This window comes from Strix uralensis, chromosome Z (genome assembly GCF_047716275.1).
Source record: "Strix uralensis isolate ZFMK-TIS-50842 chromosome Z, bStrUra1, whole genome shotgun sequence".
NCBI lineage: Eukaryota > Metazoa > Chordata > Aves > Strigiformes > Strigidae > Strix > Strix uralensis.
Genome location: NC_134012.1, coordinates 99,938,336 through 99,959,540, shown reverse-complemented (window position 1 = coordinate 99,959,540; position 21,205 = coordinate 99,938,336). Strand labels below are relative to the sequence as shown.

Genomic DNA, 21,205 nt, shown 5'->3' with positions numbered 1-21,205 from the left:
TCCCCATTCCCTTCTCATCTTTTTTTCTTTCTCCAAGCATCATATTATAAAAATTGATTGAAACAACTAACACAAGCCCTGAAAAGCTGGAATTATTAACTCTGCTTGATTTGTAACGTATCTGTCTATTTATCTGTTCTAAGGTATTGTACTCGTTGCCATCAATCCATATGAGCAGCTGCCAATCTATGAAGAAGATGTCATCTACGCGTACAGTGGCCAAAACATGGGGGATATGGATCCTCACATCTTTGCAGTGGCAGAGGAAGCCTATAAGCAGATGGCCAGGTGAGCGGGCGCTCAGTCAACGGGGTCGGATTGAACCGTCGGATCAAAAAAGTGGGCAAATATGCAATGAAATATTGCAAATATGCCATTAAAGTGAAGTTGCAGAGAAAAGTGTGAGAATTCCAGATTTTCATCTCTGCTGAGAATACGGGGTCTTCTATCATGCTTTTATATTCCTGAGTAGGTATGGTATTTCCTTATCATGGTGGCCGTCTTCACCCGCGGTGCAGAACTGCTTCCCACTGAAATCTCTTTGAGGTCAGGCATTTCTAATTAATTCTGCTTACTGACTTGACCCTGTTATTGTCTGCCAAGAGTGTCAGACAGGTTGGGCTGATGGGGATCTCTGTGGTCCTCAAGAACTCACGGGTTCAGTGCAACCATGACTCAAATGGGGATCCTTCTCCTGTTGCTGTTTAGATGAGTTTCCTGGAAGAAATTCAAAACCACTCTGCAAATGTCATGTTTAATAGCTTGGAGGAAACCACATTTCAGATAATTTGGTGAGATAATCAGGCTAAACCCAGAAGCTAATGTTAGTCGTCTTTATGGAGGCACTGATTTCAAGTTAGGAAGTGACTGGGTCGTATTTATTATTCCATATTTATGGGTCCTTCAAAGCAGTGTCTTCACCAGATGAACACGGAGTTTCCTTTTTTATTTCTGTGTTTGTTGTGTTGCTGAGGACAGATGCAGGATTTTGTTCTTACCAGATAAGCCGTGATCTAAAAGGGAATTTGAGAGGAAGCTGAAAGTTGTTGCACCTGGGATCATTTTATTATAGTTGTCTGGACTCGCACAGTGTGTTTAGGTTTGCTCACGGATTAGCTGTGATTTTTATACAGCCCTGGCTTTTAATATCAAGAAGAAGCACTGAACCATTTACCAAGGGTTTCAGGCTGTTTTCTGCTATGTCGTGGCTTTAAGTGGTGAGTTGGGATGCATTTCTAATCAGAGATGAGACAGAGTTCAATCCAGGAATGCATCTGGGGTGAGTGGAGATCAGATGGATTGCACCCCAACTGACTTCAGCCTGCAGTTCAGATCTCCTGCAAGAGCTTGTGCTTTGGGCAAAACCACTTTGAGAAGAGTTTAGGAATTTGGGGAGCTTTCTACAGAAAGAGGAGGGCTTAGGACCGTGCCCTTGTTATGTGAATCCAGGCTGAGCAGCAAGCTGCATGGTTCTTTGTAGATGATGTCAGGGTTTTGCTGACCAAGGTGGACAGGACCCATGGGTTTTCCTGGGCACACATCTGAAATATAAAGCAACTGCTTGCTCTTCTGATGAAATCTGTGCTGGGGAAGATTTGGTGCTTTCCCACATCCCTGTGTGTTTTTTGCAGGCAGCGGGCTAGCCGACAGCTCTAGCCAGAGATGCTCATCTCTGTTCTCCTCCTTATCAGATTAAATCAACTTTTGACAGCCACCCATCTAATTCATAAGTGCTGGCTGTGGATGGCTAGGAGCATTTGCAAGGGGAAATGGAAATAGCCACCTTCAAAGCTCTTAAACAAGATGTTTGCTGTTCAGCACTGCTCTGGTGCTTTCTGTCTTGGGCTGGTATTATGGTAATTGCAGGCTTGGGTACGAAAGAGGGATTCAAATGGGGCTGAGAGAAGACTGGAATGTGGATTATAGGAATCTCCCTGGTAATTTGAAATGTGCCTTAGAATGAAGCACACTATATTTTAACTCTGAAAGCTTCTGGGTGGACGTTGTGTTCTCCGCAGTTTGATCTGAGCTTTTCCCTCCGCAGTGCTGCAGGGAGAGTGGTGGAGCTGCTCGAGCAGGGCGCGTAGATGGTGCGTCTCGTGTGATGGATGGTAGTGCCTTGGACAGGACATCTTTTTGCCTTTCTTTAAGCTGAATTACTGACTCTGCGGGACGCTTTGTACCTGTAGCTCTGCTTTAGGCAATGGGGGTGCACGTGAGCGTGGTGGGACGCTTGGGCAGCTCAGCCATCAGGGTGGAGGTCTGTGAGCATCTTAAACCTAAACTGGTGTAAAACCAACACTCATTTTGCAGTGTCTTAGCTTTTAAACAGTTGCGTTATGTCTGCTGCATCCTGTCGACCAGGAATAAAACCCAAACCCGCAATCTCAAAAGGTCAAACTTGCCATGTGACTGAGAGCAGGAAAGCAGTCTCTGGCTAGCCTTCTGGGCTTCTTTCTTTATTTATCTATATAAGTGTGTGCTTGTGTATGTATATGTATATATAGGCTTATCTAGTTAAAGAAAAATGGAATTTTCATTCTAAAAACAAATTAAATGCAAATCACATCATAGAAAAGTGAGAATGATGCAGACGTGCATTTTGTGTGAATTTCTCTGGTTTTCTTTCAGCAAGAGTGTCTCCAGTGTAAGTAAGAAAATAAAATGGGTAAAATCAGCTTTCACATGGAAGATTGCTTGGAAACAGCTGATGTTATTTGCAACATCACTGAGCAAAAAGGTGCTGAGTAAATAACTTGCTGGAACTACTGAGTTGTTGCTGTGTGAGCTTGTCCGGTGTTTGGTGGAGGTGTCACCTCCAAGTTTTGCAGTGAGAAGCTTCTTCATTTTCATGCTTTTGTACACATCCATGGGATAATATTTGTGCAGTTTGTGGGGCAGAGCAGAACTTCATTAGCTGACCCTCAGTAAACTGCTTCCTTGAGATCAGACTGCACGGGGGTCATAAACCCTTCAAAAAAACCATTGCTGAAATGGTGATTGAGACTTTTTTGGGGCCACAGGCAAATAGTGCAAACTTTGAGCGCGTGTGTGAGCGGGCTGGTGGTGCCACCTTCTCCCTTGTTGTGGGGTTTCAAGTTGCAGCGGTCCTCCGAGGGCAAAACCTTTTGTCCTTTTCATGAAAACCTGGATAAGGAAGGCTGCAAGGTGTGTCATGTTTTTATAGGATGAACTGAGCAAGGACATAATCAGGAACCATGAAGTCACCTTGAATAGCTCTTCTCCAGTGCAGAAGGCAAGGTCATATATATATATATATAAAATTAACAAATACACACACATATATATTATATAAAATATAATATATGTATGTAATGAATATATATATATGTATATTTTAGCTTTATTAGTGGTCTAGAGCACACTGGGAAGACGCAGCAGAGGTGAATGAATGGGATTGAGTAGATGGCAAGGAAAAAGGGTACAAAATCCAAGGTTCTCTGTTAAATGAGAAAAGCTGGAGGCAATTAGATTTTTAATTCTCTGGGCTTCTAGTATACCATTGCCAGGGCAGAATTTAAGGCGTTTGCTGGTGTACAAGTGTTAGTAAAATTGTCCTGTGCTTTCTCACCTGCCCCAAGCTGATAGTGTCCATGAGATAGGACTGAGAGCATCTTCACAGGTGGCTGTAAAGCTCTGCTGTATCCTCTGTTTGGTGTTGTCCTGTCATCAGGAAATTCTAATTTAAAAGAAAAAAGGAAAAGGAAAAAAAGCTGTGGGTTGGCTGCGCAAGGGGCTGCAGGGGGTGTATAACAACATCGGGTCCTTTTTTGGGGACAAAATGGTTCACAAAACATTCGAACGCCTACTATGATTTGGGCATGCATTAAAATTCCCCTTCAAATGAAAGCTTTTCCCAAAGAGGATGCTTTGCAGAGAGTTACTTTGCAGCACTTGCATGTAAAACAGCTTAAAGAAAAAGGCAAGTGATTAAAATTCATATGTCACAGCCTCTAATTTTTACAGTGACCAGCTCTTTAGAAACTCCCTGCATACCCAGTGTGTGACTAAGCACACTCGGTTCATCGAAACAATATTGTTTTAGGCAAAATACACAGCATGGAGTTAATTTGCTCCAAGTGCTGCTACCGGAGGCGGTGGAGTCAAACGGGGTGGTGGAAGGATGGGTTATTTAGTGATTGGTAATAGTTGAGGCTGTGGGGTTTGAACCAATTAGGGCTTTGGGGCACATTATCTGCAGGGCAACGCAACCATCTCCTCCTCTGGTCTTTGTCTTCATCCTCCTGATACTACCTGGCGAGGTGCAATGGGTGTTGGTGCCTTTTACACCTTGGGGTGCTGCAGAAGGCATTTACGCTCCTGAAAGCAGACTAAAAGCTTTGGGGGTAACATCCAGGATCGTCCAGAGTGCCAGTACAGCCGCCGGTGCCCTGGCTGATTGCTTCTTGCTTTTCTTCTCTCTCTTCTTACAGAGGAACAAAAGATCCCTTGTGTGCCCAAATCCCAGCGGTGGCTCTAATTTCTTTCTGTGTCATCGCTCTGGGCAGAAGCCTGGAGTCGAGCAAAAATTCCCCTTGAAACTTTATTTCTGCTGAAGTCAGCCCGACCAGCAGCTTTCCACACACGGGATTATTTCTCACTTCTCGCCCTGACCCACATTTCTCTCGATGAATATGTCCCATCAGTTGTTGCCAGCTCCATGGAGGTGACCGAAGTTTGCACGGTGACAATGCAACACCAGTTTCCCATTCCCAGCCTTTTGGGGGCTTTAGTTAAAGGTTAGATGTTCCCTTTCATGTCTGCAGCCCTGGTTTTCTTCTCCCCATCTACCCTTGGCCAGCTCGGCTTGTCGGTGTGGTCACTGTGCTGTCTCCTGACGCTGAGCTGAGTCGATAAGGAAAATCACTGCAGTGTGCTACAGTAGTGAATATAGTTTGTGTAGCTCTTCTCTCTTTGGCCCCTCTTCCTTTTGTAGTTGTCAGCTTCACTCTGGGCACAGGCCAGGACTTGCTAGACAAAGTAAGGTTTCCTAATGTCTTTTTTTTTTTTTTAAAAAAAATCATGCATTATACTTAATAAAATGCAAAATTGAACAGCGCTAGGTGAGGGAGGTACGTGGTGTGAATAACATTTCTGTGGGTGATGGAGCAGGAGAATGGGCCCTCTAAAGGCTGTCAAACATCTTTCAAAATGGGGATCAGGGAGTGAGATGGTCTTTGCTCAAATCCTAAATCAAACGGTGAAAGCATTGTAAACCCCTTGCTGTATATTTTATGTGTTTTCCAGTTAGCACATCTGGGTCTGGCCATGGTAGCAATGTTATGTCACATACATGGACCTCTTAACTGGCATGACATGTCAGCAGTCCATGTCAGCTAATAAACACAAAGTGCAATGTTCAACTCTTACAGTGAAAAAGATCTCAGGTAATAAAGGACCTCATTGCCCTCTGTAACTCCCTGAAAGGAGGGTACAGAGAGGGGGGATGAGTCTCTTGAGCCAAGGACCCAGCGCCAGGACAAGAGGGAATGGCCTCAAGCTGCGCCAGGGCAGGGTCAGACTGGCTCTTAGGAAGGATTTCTTTGCAGAAGGGGTTGTTGGGCGTTGGAATGGGCTGCCCAGGGCAGGGGGGGAGTCCCCATCCCTGGAGGGGTTGAAGAGTCGGGTTGACCCAGCGCTGAGGGATCTGGTGGAGTTGGGAACGGTCAGTGTGAGGTTCATGGTTGGACTGGAGGATCTTCAAGGGCTTTTCCAACCAAGATGATTCTGTGATTCTGTGACTTGTAAAAGCCTCCTAAGAAGTGTGTGGACCGGGTGAAGCACCGTACTCTTTATTCATTTGTGCATCCATCAGACTGATTCTTTTACACAATCTGCAAAGCTGTTCCATGTGGTCAGATGAAAATATCTTGATCTGATCCACGTATAACTCTGCTAAATAGGAAATGCAGAACGTTTTAGCATTCTACCAGGAGCATGAAAGGGCTCTGTGGACCTTAACTGACCCTTGCAAAGTGGGTGGGAAAGCAAATGTTCTGGTGACCTGTTGGTTAGACTGGAGTTTCCTCTTCCCCAGTGGGAGGATCTCCTCTCAGTGTTGTTGGTAGTTCTTGCAGAAGATATAAAATAAGAAATGCAAGAATGATTTGGTGGATGAGTTCAGCTTCTGCATATCTGGGCTGCTGGTCTCACCTGCAGCTTGGTGGGTACTGCATAACCCCCGGTATCTGCCATTCAAACCAGGGTCAGCAACTACTGTGTGATTCCAAAATTATAAGTTACATGGAGATAATGGGTCCTCCCTTTTCTGTCCGTAAATGTTCAAACATTTGGACTGCAGACGAGTAACCCTATTTAGTAGTGGCTTTCCATTTTTGTTGGAAGTTAACACACCTAACTCTTGCATTGCCGTTTCAAAAGCATATGTCCAAGTGTAAAAATCACTGCTTGCCTACAGCAGGAAACACAGGTTGTCTGTGTCTTGCAGATGCCGGTGGGGCTGTGCGTGGCCACAACTGCTCTCTTTTCTGCTGTGGGGTGCAACGTTGGAGCTGGAAAAGAGCAGAAATTGCAGCATCGACCCTACCAATAACCTAATAGAAGTGGGGAGGGGTATGGGCACGGTGGGGGCCGTCCTTTGAAAGCACATCAAATCTCAAGCTTTACAAGAGGATTTAAAACCATACAATGAGAGAGCTGGTAGGAGTTAAAAGAGAGATTAACCCCTGACAGACATACAAGAGGAATCAGACTGGCACAATAAATAAGGCTGAATGCTGTGTTCTGTTAAAGGCAGGGAAGGGTTTAGGTCTCCTGGTGGATGAGGCTGGGTCGGGGGGTTGCAGCGAGCTGTGGGGACAATCTGTGCTGCCGCTCAGCAGGGCTCTGCAGCAGGTACTAGCTCAAAACTAAAGCTCTGGCCTAAAAACAGGGTCAGAAGAAAAAGCACTCAATAGCCTTGAATTTGGGAAGGAGAGAAATGGAAGGGGATTTCTTTTGTTTAGAGTTAAAGGTGGGACGGGGAGGAGGTTTGGATGAGCTATGCCATAAACATGCCAGTGCTGGTGTTAGACCTCAGAGTTTGCAAAAGCAACTGGAAGCAACTTCTCCAGAGGTGATATAAAGAGAAACATGGGAGAGACTCCAGGTATTGTTCCCAAGGACTGAAGGAGAGACACCCCCCTTCCAGTCTTACTTGCCCAGCTATGGGAGGGGGCTGAGATGCTCTGAGGATAAGTGGCCAACTAAATGATCTTTTTTTTTTTTCCTATTCTTTTTTTTTTTCTTTTTCTTTTGGCAATTTAGAAAGAGAATGATGCTATTTGCTAGCAGCTTTAATAATAAATGAGATATCCCTTATAGAAAAATCATAAATACTCATAATGGGACAGCACTGGCATGGGAGAGCTTAAGGTACAGAAAGGTCAGTGCCTGACTAAGAGTAATGACTGTGTATGTGAAATATCACCGGTTTGGAAGGAGTCGTAATGGGCTACATCAGACACGTAATTACTGCTGCGGTGCAGGAGAACTGTTTGAGCTCTGAGGTGTGAAAGCTGTAACACCAAATATCATGAAACATTCCAAATGGTGTTTACGAGCGTCATAAAGACATCAGAGCACAAAGACTTATGGTCGCCCTTGCCCACCTCCCAGTCACTGCTTGCCGTCCCAGGTCTTCAGTGAAGTTCTGGAGACCTCAGGGTGGAGAACCCAGAGCGTGCACTCAAAAGTCCATGGTCCCATTTGTTTATGAAAATCTCTTTCTGGGGTTTTCCTAATGAATATCTACTGTAATTAATTAGGTGGTAGCGTAGGAGTTTTACGAGCATCGGTGGCTGATGACGGTCAAGGTCAAAGGACCTTCTTTCTGGGAATGCTATGGGGTGGAAGAACAACTGACTTGTCCTCCTGGTGCCTGTAGAGCTGAACTGCTAGGAGTAGCATCACGCAAGCTTGGGGAGCAGAAAGCTGGCGTGATTCTTGCCCCTGTGTGATCCTTTTTGGGAGGAGGCAATGTGAAGCCTCCTCCAATCTGCAGGGCTGCAGTGCTCCACAGGGGCCAGCTGCTGCTTTTGGGTGGCTTGGGTTGGAGCCAGGGATGCTCTGTGGTGCGATCCCAGTGTAGAAAAGATCATCAGGGTGCCAGAGAGCTGATAAAAATTGGCCGGCTATGTGTTTTTCTCTTGTTAGAAACAGCACACAAAAGAATTGCTGACCTCATTTTAGTGTGGCCGAGGAGTTCTTCTCCAACGGGGTATGCAAAGCATAAATCCTGGGAGAAGGTCATCCATCCTTCCTGCATGCCCTCAGGAATTGGTGGAAGGACTGGCGACAGCTCAGCATTTTGCAGAAACTTTGAGTAGGCAGGATTTCCTTTGCTATTGAAGGGGTGTTTCCAACCAGCTGCACAAAGCAGTCTGGGGAGAAAGTGCCTTAATGAGCCAGGACCAGTGGGACTCCCACCGCTCTCGCAGGAGGAGTGACTGGTTTGCTGGAGCATCACATAAAAGCGCTCTGACCTCTGCAAAGACATCTTAATTTGCACCGTGGTATTTGATCTCAGTGTTAGAAACATCAGATTGATACGTGTGTTAAATAGTGGTGTATGGAGAGGAAAGGTAACGCTTTGTGCTGCTGGTGACCACCTCTGAAGATAAGGTTAATTTGCACGTTACCCGTTATTTGAGCATCACGCTGCGTGCTCATCCTTTCCCATTCAGAGCCAAACTGGTACTTTTAGGCTTTTTCCCAACAACCGAGAGGTTCAAGCCCAACCTTTCTCTCTGGCTTCTTGCTAAAACCTGGGTGTGTGTGAGCAAACTGGCTCTGAAGCTGCACAGGATGAACCCCAGCAGGTACATCATCCCTGATGCATCTTCTTGAGTAAGACCCTGGGTGGGCTCTGCATGATCCAACATCCCCCCGGGGACACCCGCATCAGCTGACTGATGTTACACCAGGCTTTGGCATTGCTGAAATGGGATATTGCTCTTTTCTTTCTCCAGTCTGTTGCATTAAGGCGCAATGTTATCTTTACAGTTGCGATGGTACCAGGATGGGGAAGGGCTACAGAGCAGCTCTGGGGTGGTTCTGGCCAAAATGTATTTTGGAGCTGTGATATGACCCATGTGGGTGTAGGTTGTTGTTGAAAAAATTCATTCTTCTCCCCCATCAGTATAAGCCACTGTATAAAAAGTTATCTATCTCCAAAAAAAAAAAAAAAAAAGGAAAAAAGAAGTTATATAGGGTAATCCATGATATTTATGAAAGATACAGTGTAAAAAAGACCCAGATGGCTTCAGCAGCTGCAGCATAAAACAGGCATTTGCAGCAGATGTTTGATAATGCAGATGTATGTCCTTAAACACTCTTGTCTGACCGGATGCTGAATAATATCTTCTTGGGTTTCTCTAAGGGAAAAAGTCTGACTACCCCAAAGTTGTGTTTTAATATTTGTGTTGACCGGTGATGCCAGGCGTGGTATTCTAAGAACCCAAATTAAAGCCAATGAGTAAACCAAGCTGCTGCCGCTCTCGGTAGCAACGCTGCTCCAAATTCCAGGTATGCCACTGCAACAGGAACAATTCCTGGTTTCAGAGGCTGTTTTGGAGTGGCTTTTCTCATTGTTACAGCACTGCAATGCTCTGATTTTTATCTTCGTGGTGTGCAACTTCTGTTTATTCATTTGAAGGCGGTGTTAGACCGTCTCAGCTTTTCATTGCTGTCATTAGCACTTGGAGGGATGCAATCCAATGGTAATTAAATTATTGCATTTTTAGATATCGCTAACAGCGCAATATTGCTAACGATGCAATGCAATAGCTACACTCGTTTTTAGCCAGCACAACCTTGTCAGTACAGAAGTGTATTAGAACCTGTGGTGCATCAGGGATTTATGGGTGTTCTCCTTGTGGTCAGGCTAAAATCAAACTACAGTACTTAAAGAATTTTTAATCTTCAGATTGCTTTATGAACACTAATCCTCCAAGCATCCTGAAAGAAGTAGGTTAAATATGATTTCCACGGTGGGGAGACTCATTGACTTGTTCCACGACACGGGGAATTAGTGTTGGATCCGGGATTAGAGCTGGAGTGACCCCTGATAATTACTCACAGGGTCTGGCTCTGCCTTTGTTCGCTTCAGATGCTTTTCCCCTCTCAGAGGAGCTGTGTTTTTAGTGCAATTGGTTTCGCTCTGACTGCTGAGATCAAGATGAGGTTGTGCAGTGGTTTGCTTAAGATGCTGGTGCCAGTGATGGTTTTCTGAAGAGGTGACTATGAAAACAAGTTCTATAAGTTCTAGGTCCCTTCTCATGGCTTTAAAGCAGTAATCTGAAGAAAGATGACTGAGAAATTTCTGACTATGAGGTCTGAAGAATATTTGGGGCGTATTTGTCCTCAAATACTCCTGCTTTCCAGCAGTGTTGGTGAAGGCTAAGGATTTTGGATGTATACATGTACACTGGCATGTCCCCTATCTCTTCTTGACAGACAGAGGAGTGCTGGGAACCATCACTGTCCCTGGCTTCAACCACTTTCCTATTGTCATGGCTTGACCATCCCCTTCCAGGGACGTTCAGCCCTGACTTAACCAGGTAAATTGATGGGAAATCATATCTTACCAAGACTAATGACATTCCCAGGCTGAGAACTGCGTACGGAACACTGAGTAGTGTCTCACCTCAGGTTGCTCTGATGCAACCAAAACGGGTGCAGTTGGAGAGCTGTGTCTGGCTGGGCGGACTTGAAGTTTGGACATTTCCACACACCTTTCCCAGACTGTTTGGAGGCACCTCTGAGGGTAGCGGTATTCTCTGCATTGCTGCAGGTGAAGGACTACTGCTTAAACAAGCAGGGAAATCCGTTTCCTCGATGTGCAGACTGGTAATTAGCAGCTAGTCCTAGTCATTGCAGGTATATGTTTGAAGTGCCCTTTCTCTTTGTAGACAGCTGACTTTTTTTTGGCCTTGGGCAGCACCTTTAGATGTTGCCTTAATAAAAAACCCGGTATCTACTAGACTTTTGTACTAGAGATAAGGAAGAAATATTTTACACTGAAAGTGGTGAGGCCCTGGCACAGGTTGCCCAGAGAGGTGGTCGATGCCCCATCCCTGGAAACATTCCAGGCCAGGTTGGACGGGGCTCTGAGCAACCTGATCTAGTGGAAGATGTCCCTGCCCATGGCAGGGTGTTGGACTAGATGGCCTTTAAAGGTCCCTTCAAACCCAAACTATTCTATTATTCTATGATATTTTTCCTATATTGTGAAAACTCCAGCAACTGCCTTATTCATTTCACTGGGCTGGATGCCTCACCCATTTCTTGCTCTGTGTGTGGCCAAGGGTGAAAGTCTTGATGGGTATTGCTCATAACAAGACAAATGTCTGCAAAAAAAAAAGGATGTGTTACTCACCTGCATAGCAACTTGTGAACAGGTATTACTGCTGGAAGAGGGCGCACTGAAATAGCGAAGTGAAGGAAAACGTTTGGATTGCACAGACAGACAGCGGTCCGTAGGCTGTATCAGATGCCACTGACACTTGCAGCCCACAAATTTGGAGGTGCTGTTGCCCTTCGCGTTGAACAAATAATCCTGGACTTTGTTCTGGTTGGACTTCTGTGCCCTTATGGTTTTGTTAGTGTTTCTGAAGGATGGAGGCTGTAGCTCAGATCACGGTATTAGTTTTCCAGGCTGTGGGTCGCAGAATCACAGAATCATCTGGGTTGGAAAAGACCTTGAAGATCCTCCAGTCCAACCATGAACCTCACACTGACCGTTCCCAACTTCACCAGACCCCTCAGCACTGGGTCAACCTGACTCTTCAACTCCTCCAGGGATGGGGACTCCCCCCCTGCCCTGGGCAGCCCATTCCAACGCCCAACAACCCCTTCTGCAAAGAAATCCTTCCTAAGAGCCAGTCTGACCCTGCCCTGGTGCAGCTTGAGGCCATTCCCTCTTGTCCTGGTGCTGGTTCCTTGGCTCAAGAGACTCATCCCCCCTCTCTGCACCCTCCTTTCAGGGAGTTGTAGAGGGCCATGAGATCTCCCCTCAGCCTCCTCTTCTCCACACTAAACCCCCCCAGTTCCCTCAGCCGCTCCCCATCACACCTGTGCTCCAGACCCTGCACCAGCTCCGTTGCCCTTCTCTGGACACGCTCGAGTCATTCAATGGCCTTTTTGGAGTGAGGGGCCCAAAACTGAACCCACTCATCGAGGGGCGGCCTCACCAGTGCCGAGTCCAGGGGTAAGATCCCTTCCTTGTCCCTGCTGGCCACGCTAGTGCTGATACAAGCCAGGATGCCATTGGCCTTCTTGGCCACCTGGGCACACTGCTGGCTCCTGTTCAGCCGGCTATCAATTAACCCCCCAGGTCCCTCTCTGACTGGCAGCTCTCCAGCCACTCCTCCCCAAGCCTGTAGCACTGCTGGGGGTTGTTGTGGCCCAAGTGCAGCACCCGGCATTTGGCCTTAGTGAAACTTCTCCAGTTGGCCTCAGCCCATTGCTCCAGCCTGTCCAGGTCTCTCTGCAGAGCCTCCCTACCCTCGAGCAGATCAACACTCCCACCCAACTTGGTGTCATCTGCAAACTGACTGAGGGTGCACTCGATCCCCTCGTCTAGATCATCAATAAAGATGTTAAACAGGAGTGGCCCTAAAACCGAGCCCTGGGGGACACCACTCGTGACCGGCCGCCAACTGGATTTAACTCCGTTCACCACCACTCTTTGGGCCCGGCCATCCAGCCAGTTTTTTACCCTTGGAAAGCTGCTTTAAGTGAAAAAACAAAAGTACTGCTGACCCATGGGAGTGGAGGTTGGGGAGTTGCATCTTTAAGTGCCTCATACCTAGTTTTGAGCTGTAACAGTGGTGTGTCGTAAGAACAGCATCTTTGGCCATCGTTGAAGCCTAATCCCCCCTGCACATCCTGCGTTGCGGGACAAGCGTGAGCATCTTGTGTGCTGGCGTGTGTGCACCACGTGAGCTCTCTGCCATGGGCAGAAGAGCACTGATGCATATTGTAGCAGCATAATGAGCCATGGTGGCAGCTCCAAGGTGCACAGGAACCACACAAATCCCAGGAGGAAATGTGACAGCATTGCCATGCTGCAGCAGAGCCGGTATTCACACACAACATTTCATTTTATCCAGGCTCTATTTCCATAATAATTTTCTTCTGTGCTGATGCTGCCAGAATTGACTCTATTTCAAGCAGCCGTGTTGCATACTGCACCTGCACAGTGGCCAAACATTTCAGTATTTCTTATTACACACTGAATACAAACAAATCCTGCCTGGTTTTAACCATTTCTGCTCACTGCGGTGCCTGTTTGTTACTCGGTGCTCCATGGGGTTCATCTGTCTTTCCCTGCTGGCACCAGCAGTTGGTTAACTTGTACACTAAAGAAGGGAAAGTCTCCGTAGCCTTTATTCCAGAAGGCTTTTATTCCTCAGGTTGGAAAAGAAATGTCTGAACATGCACTCTCCACCAAAGAAAGCAACAGAAGAGACATGTTACTGCAAATGCAGGAGCTTGATTGGACTTACTGTCTTGCTTGCAAGCCAGCAGCTTTCTTTTTGTTTTGTTTTATTAATATAATACAACTCTAGAAGTTTTCTTGTGCCATGGAGAACCCACCTGGCCCATTTCTTGTAGGCACACATCAGTCATTAGGACAAATTCTTGAGAAAACCTGATGTGGAAGTGCAGCTGCAATAGCAGTAAGTGGTGTTGGCCGTGGCTTTTATCCTTAGATTCAGTGTCTTTTGGAGAATGATGCTACTTTTAAAAGGAGACAAGCCAGAGGGAGAAATAAACCTCTCGGGATGCCACATAAAGTGCAGTTTGTGATGGGACCTGAAGCCTGTGGAGACTGTGGGTCTGGAGAGCAACTTGGATGGGCTTCCTGGTGGGTTGGTCTCTGCCTCCTCCAGCCAGGCACACCCCAATAACTGACATGGAGAAGTTATTAAGGAGGTCAAAATTGGTAACGAGAGGTCTTAACTATGAATCATAGATAGAAAAAACCCAGATTGCAAAACATTACGTTGTGGCAGTGCTGACCGGATGCCAAGGAATGCATGATTCTTCTTTGCTGAGCTTTATTGGCTTCATTCAACTGAAGAGTCTCTCCCAGAGTGGTGTAGTTTTCATCTTTTGGCTTCAAGAAAAAAGTGGTAGGGAAGTGTTTTCTGAAATGTGTCACTCAGGCAGTATGTGTTATGCTGAGAAGATCAAGAAGCAGTAATTTTCAAGTAACTTTTAGGCAAGCATAGCTCTAAGCCAAGCCACCTTTGCATTTGCAGAGCTGCTTTTGCAGGCCCAGCGCTTGCTGGTGGAGATCTTGGTTGCTGCCTCTTTCTTCTGTTTCTCCCTCACCTCCGATGAAGGATAGTCCATTCATCCACGCTTGCAGCCCATGCCAAAGCCTTTCTCTGCTTCTTCCCTTGTAGCTGACATGAGTTTTATATGTTCTGTCCTACCGATGGCCAACGTGGGGCGTTCACTGCTGGAGCTCAGAAAGTGATTGTCCATGAAGATGATCAAAGCAGATGTGAAACTTCCTTCTTACTTTAACCAGAGATAAACCATGATAAATCACTGCCATTGCCTGTCCCAGGAACCGCTGCTATGGGTTTATCCAGCATACTTCTGGTTTTGGTGCTTAGTCTTCCTTCCTCACTTTGGACCTGGCACTGGTTTTTCTCCGTTGGGTTTGTGTCTCTGATGGCTTGTGCTACAAGAAGAGCTTTATCACACACCCGTGGAAGTCTGAAGGTGTGAGACCGGCGCCTTGGCAGCCCTGTGCCTGGATCACGCCAGCTGGCTGCCTATGGGAGAGTCATGGTCATGGTGGCTTTGCCCAGACGTGCGGAGAGCACGCAGCTGTGACTTAGCGAGTCTTGGGTGAGGTGTGCAGGCTGTCCCCACCCAGGATGAGTCACCGGGAACACCAGCTCTGGGTTGTGGCTGCCTGGGTGAGGTTGTGCTGTGTTCACAGCCAGTATTTCTGCGTTAACTGCCTGTTAGCTGGAGTGGTTGGAAGTTCCTTGTGCCTTCCTGCTGATGGATGTCCAGGAGAGTGGTGGAGCTGGCCAGGGGATGGATTAAGATATACTTTATGAATTGATCCCTGAAAAATGTAAACACAGCTCAAAATTAGCTCATTGGTCCTCTCCTCCTGGAAGTGTCAGAAAATTGTGGTTTGCACCAAAATGTCACATGTTTGACTTGACTGAGGTTTTCTCCAAACCAGTTATCTTGAGCCTAGAAGGAAGATGTGCATTTCTGACGGTGGAGAAGAGTAATGGTGTGGTGTTGCAGCACGTCTGTGTGTTTGTTGAAAGTGTGAGTGGTATATGGCAATCATTTAGTCTCTGTTCTGATCTCTCGCTCGTATAAACTTGGATTGAGTATCTAAATTGAAATGCATTTTTATGGTGTTTCCTGGTGTCAAGAGAACTGCAATGTGTAAATTCATTGTGCTCGTATATAGGATTTTGTGTGCCTGCATTCGGCTGTGATTCATGAAAGCCAGGCAGAGTCTGAGAAGTTTAATTTGGTCTTATTTAAAAACACTCAACTGCATACTTACAGCTTACCCCAACAGCTCTGGTATTTTTGGAGCTTCTATCAAATCCTGCAGTGAAAAACTCCCTCCTTCCCAAAGTTCGTGGTCAAATTGCAGAGTTGCTGTATTTGCCATGTGCCAATTAATTAATTATTGGGATGTATCTAGTGGCTACCATGTGCACCTGTGGTGGGAAGGACTGGGTATTTTAATATAACCATGATGACTTGTGCAAGTTCTTTTGTGTGTGTGATTAATTTTGCAAGTAGAGAAAGGCATTTGGATGAGTCTTGTGCTCTGTGCAAGGCTCAAAAGCGACACGTGGTGATGCACCCTCAACTTCCTCACGCAAAGCCCTGTGCCCCGTAGGTATCTGGTGGTCTGTGCTAGTTCTGATGGCATTAGAGCTACTGCTGAGACCCGGCACCAGCCTGGGCACGGGGCAGCAGTGGCTGCTCCCATCACGGCTGGAGAAGGGTTTGGATCAGGCCCTTGCTGCCAGAGTAACACTTCCCACTCCTCCCACATTTTCATATGTGCAGATAAAAAGGTCCGGTGTTTATTTGCTTGAATTTTGTTATCCTGGTACTGGTACACCTGTATCCTTTTGTAAGCAAATTTGGTGTTCACTTGGAGCGTGTAAGGCTGCCTGATCATTCTGTTAATGAGCGAGCCCTTCTTAAAAACTAGTTTGTTTTGCAAAGCTTCAGGAGCTCAACAAACTTCACTTAGTGATGTCTACCAGGAATTGCTTTTAAACTCTTTATCCTCTTTTTCTTACCCCTTGGTCCCAGAAGTAACTCCACGCTTTGAAGCAGTGACTTGTGATTTGGCAGGATTTGGGGATGAATGGATGGTGTGAGTCTAATGTCAGAGACATGCTTTGTATTATTGTTCTCAAAGTTTTAACCAGATCTTGGCATATGTATGAAAATACTGATGTTCATATAACTGCATAGGGAATCATGACTTTTGCTATTTCCTAATTTCAGGGTGCTTGATTTCACAAGTTCAGTAATTTTAATATATTTTGAGCATAGAGGAACTTTTCTGGGTATCTGTGTTTTAATAGCTCAGCAATAGGCTACTCGACCAAGTTTCACAACTAATTGCCCGTGTTTTGTTCGGCAAAAACTCAAATGCTTGAGTGAAGGCGTTGGAGGGAAAAATTGAATATGTAATATTAGAAGATGATATTTAGCCAATACCTGTTAATAGTTCTCCAGACAAATGTCGAGCAGCAGAGGTTTGTTGTTGTGGTGTGTAAGGAATAGGCTTCCCAGCGCTGGGCTACCTGCTCCAGGGCTGAAGAAAGCAGCAGTGCTTCACACAGGGGTTCATCTCTCGTTGTCCCTGCAAGCTCACAGAGATGTTCTGGAGATGTTCAGAGGGTCCTTTACATTTCATCTGAGATGTATCATAATTGTGCATTATTCACCCTTACTTTGGTAGAGTGCAGAATAAATCGAGCATCCATAATGTAGGTGGTAATAAGGCGAGGGAGATGGAGACATGTGAAGATGGAAGATTATTACATGTTGTGAATGAACTGTTAACAAGAAAATGGATTAACTTGCAAAAGCTTTTCTTCTCTGCCGCAACAGGGATGAGAAGAACCAGTCCATCATCGTGAGTGGGGAGTCAGGTGCTGGAAAGACAATCTCTGCCAAATACGCCATGCGCTTCCTTGCAACTGTCGGTGGTTCTCTCAGCGAGACCAACATCGAAGCCAAAGTCCTTGCATCGAGCCCAATTATGGAGGTAAAAGCTGCATAATTTCCTTCGTCCTCCTTGCAGTGATTATGTGTCTCTCCAGAAGTCACAAAAACAGTGAGAGTCTTAGGGGCTTGTGAGCCAGACATGATTTGCAGCCTCACAGCAGCCCTGGGCTGGACTGAAAACACAGAAATACACTGACGGCCTCCATTTAGCCCACTCCAATTGCTCCTCTATTTGATGGTCTTGAAGCTGAGCCCATGTGTCCTCGGCACAGCTCTGGGAGCTGGGCTCTGACCAGGGCTCTGGAGTGGAGAGCCCGAGATGCGCTGCTGGCACCATTGGTATTTTATCTTCATCTTCCTCTTCCTCTTGCCACTGCGTGGTTCCTCCTAATCTTCTTTAATTGTATAGACATGAAATAGAAGAGAAAAGGATTACTTAATCTATTGGAGTTATTTCAATGCAGTTTTATTTTTGTTAATTTTCTGTTGCTGTCAATCATACAGGGGAATAACAAGTCCCATTATAGGGAAATCCCTGCTGTAACGGAAAAAATTTCCTTTTACAAACACAAGAGAAACAGAAAGCGGCTTTGTTTCATTGCACTATGACCAGATAGTGAAAATAAATGTCTGAGCACCTCAATCCCATTTTCCAAACAGATTTTGGAGTCAGAGTGCCTTCATTTACAAAATATCCAAGTCAGCATGAAGACAAATTTGGGCTTTTCTGAAGTCAATTAAGCACTTCAGACTTGTGTGACTTTCTTTTAAAGGCAGGAGCTAGCAATGCTGCTGTAGTGGAGCACAGGGTTGTCCTGTGCTTAACCTGTCCTTCATTTAATCTTAGGCTTAGTTTAACCTGCAGGGAGGCTTCCCATGACAGGTGCCTCCTGGCCAAATTGTCTAATAGACACGGAGGTGGTGGCTGATCCAGGATGAAAACCAAGCCCACCCCAACCCGAGAGGCAGTACACACGGTGTAGCCTCATGCTGCCTGATGTGGGGTGCAAACTGGAACAGCAAAACAAGTGGTGGTGCAGATGAGCAGTAAGAAAAGCCATGAGGGTGTACAGCTGGCAGAGGACACTCAGATGATCTGCCACAGCATGGGCTTCACGCTGTTTTACTCCTTTCCTCACACATCTCCTGTGCCTCTGTGAAATGTAGCTGCAATACCTGGGAACACTTAAAAGCATCCAAGGAGAAATTCATAGCGCACACTATTCTTCTCTATGACCCCATAATTCTATCGCTCTAATTCTCTTGCCTGTGTTCAGTTCTGGATGTAATTTCTAAGCACTGGGGCGGGGGAACCTGTCTGTCTTTATTGGAAATTGATGAGAACATTGCCCACGCAAAAACCGTAAAAGAGAAATGCCTGGTTTGCTAAAAACCCAAAGTTAAAGCGCGATGATGGAGTAGAGGAACGTGTGTGTCATGAAATAGTCCGTAGCACTGAGGTGCCCTGTGTTTGATTTGTGGGGTGTATGTCCCTGCTGGGAGATGGGGCAGGTATCTCTCTGCTTTGTAGACGAGGAATCGAAGCACATGAGATAAGGTGATGATGGTGTTCTGGATGCTCAATTCAGCATGCAAAATGTCTAGTTGTAGTGTTTGTTGTAGCAGCTTGAACTCCTTGTTCTGGGGGTTGGGCACTGGGTTCTGGGCAGAAATGGAGTGTGTGTGTTCTGCTTCTGCCCTGCTGCTTTTATATATGGTCTGGGATGCGTGCTGGAGAAGGGAAGTGGGGGCTGTGGGCCCTAAGTCGTGGGGATGGGTGAGCTGCAGTAAAGGGGTAAATAAATGGAGTTTGGGGGAAGGAGGTGCATTAACTATCAGAGGAGTTGGATCAGTGGTGGGTGGATATAGGTCAGGGAGCAGGCAGGGCTTGCTCTGGGTGTGACGCTGGGGCCAGAGGGCCAAGGAGCCCTCAACCCTTGATGGAGAGAGGGAGAAGCCGAGGTGGCAGTCAGCAAGGAGCAACTCTGCATGTGCAACAGCCTCTCTGGGGTAAGCAGCACCGTACTGCAGAGTAGTTCCCTGTGGAGTCCGCTACGTGCAACTGGAGGCGTCAGGTCCTACGATCGAAAGGTTTGGATGATGTCAGTGTGATGCTGTAGGTCATACTGTGATTCTTGCCAAGCGTGTGTGCTTGGCGTGTTCCCCGAGAGCTGCGCTGTAGGTAGAGGTGGTCTGCAAGGAGAGCCTGGGAATGGCAGCCAGCCTTTGAGAGGTGCCTGAGGGCTCTTTCCTGTACACATCCCTTCGCTCCTGTCACTTCTCCTGTGCTTGCTTGAGGCTCATCATCTCAGCACAGGGGAATGGTGGTAGAAAATAAGGCTGGTGTAGCCATGAAGGGGAATATTGTCTTTCTCTGGCTCTCTTGCATCACCATGAGTTGCTCCTTTGGCTGCTTGATAGATGGCCATGTTTGTAGTGCTGCACCCCTGATGTTGCATGTGGGCTGGATTCTCTCCTATCCCTTCTGCCACTGCATGTGACAGCATGAGGTGCTGGAGAGGCATGGAGGGGCTCTGGCCATGTCACCAAATCCATGGACCAAAGCCTGAACATCTGGAGATGGATTGCAGCTGGCTTCCTCCCTCTTGCAGGGCTTCATCGCCCATGTTCCTTCCAGGAAAGCTGCCAGCGTTGGCTGTTTGTGAACAAAGGTGACAAAGCAGTCACCTATAAGGCAAAACAGGAGTGCCGTAGCTGTTGGGATGTAGGTGATCTAACTACTGTACACATACTCATTGCTGTTTATATGCATTTTTCTTCCATAAAAATTCTGGAGACACCACATTTTCGGTGAAGAGTCCTCCCCAAGGTCACACTGTTGCTCTGCCTTCTGCATCTGGGAAGGTGTTTTCCTCAAAACCTCCCATGGCTGTTATGTAACACTGATTACAAATTTAAATGTTTAAAAATTTTAAAAATTAAATTAAAAATTAATGTTTAATCTTGTTTTATGCAGGCAATTGGAAATGCTAAAACAACAAGGAATGACAACAGCAGTCGCTTTGGGAAATACATTCAGATCGGCTTTGATAAAAGATACCACATCATTGGTGCCAACCTGAGGACGTATCTTTTGGAAAAATCACGGGTTGTATTCCAGGTGAGGAGTTGTGCTTTTTCCCTTCTTTTCTTTCTTTTGGGAGCTGTACTTCAGTAATTTAATAGTCTGGGTCTTTTCTGTGAATTAAAAAAATAGCTTTAAAAGTAGCTTTCCTGGTGGACACAGCTTCCAGATGTGTCTTTCAGGCTCAGTCTTTTGCAGTTGTTCTTGATGATCCCAAGCTGATGACCTCATTCTGGAGGAATATGTATCTGGGAGACTCTTTAATTGGCCACTGGTTGTTCCCTCCATCTGTCTGAGGCTGGAGACCCGAGGAGGGACCGCTGCTCCTGCCCTGGCTGCTGGGCACGGGTGGAGAGAGCCCTTCTTTGGGCAGCTGCTGAAATTTTTACTCAACCTTATAAAAAGCCAGGAAGAATAAATCTCAGGCAACAGTCATCGATTTTGAAGATGGAGGAGAGGCAAGAGAAGGGCTGAGGAGGCTGATGTATCTGCCGCAGCACATCCCGTCGCTTTCTTGTGCAGGGCTCAGGACAAGCTTTCTTGGTTTGTGTGTGACATCTAGCTCAGAAGCACCTGCAAAACTTTTGTCCTTACATACACACACACAAAAAAAAAACCCCAACTATAAAAATCCTAAAAACAAACAACATTGGGAAGTGTAGGCCACCTCTTTTTAACTTACCGTCTGTTTGCAATGCAGTGCCTGCTGGCTAACTTAGCCCATTTATCCCAGAGAGGGATAAGGTGTGGAAGGTAATATAAAGTTAATTATTTTCACAGGGAAACATTCAGGTTGGAAAAGACCCTTGGGATCATCGAGTCCAACCATCAGCCCTACTCTACAAA

The 21,205-nt window shown here is 46.2% G+C and overlaps 1 protein-coding gene across 1 annotated transcript in view; it reads left to right on the top strand.

Annotated features, from left to right (window-relative positions):
- MYO5B (myosin VB) overlaps nt 1–21,205 on the top strand; it is a 166,715-nt gene that overhangs the window by 39,797 nt on the left and 105,713 nt on the right. Inside the window, exons 4-6 of the mRNA XM_074855854.1 lie at nt 144–288; nt 17,158–17,314; nt 20,252–20,395. Of these exons, the coding sequence (XP_074711955.1) occupies nt 144–288; nt 17,158–17,314; nt 20,252–20,395 (446 nt within the window). The remainder of the gene's footprint in view (nt 1–143; nt 289–17,157; nt 17,315–20,251; nt 20,396–21,205) is intronic.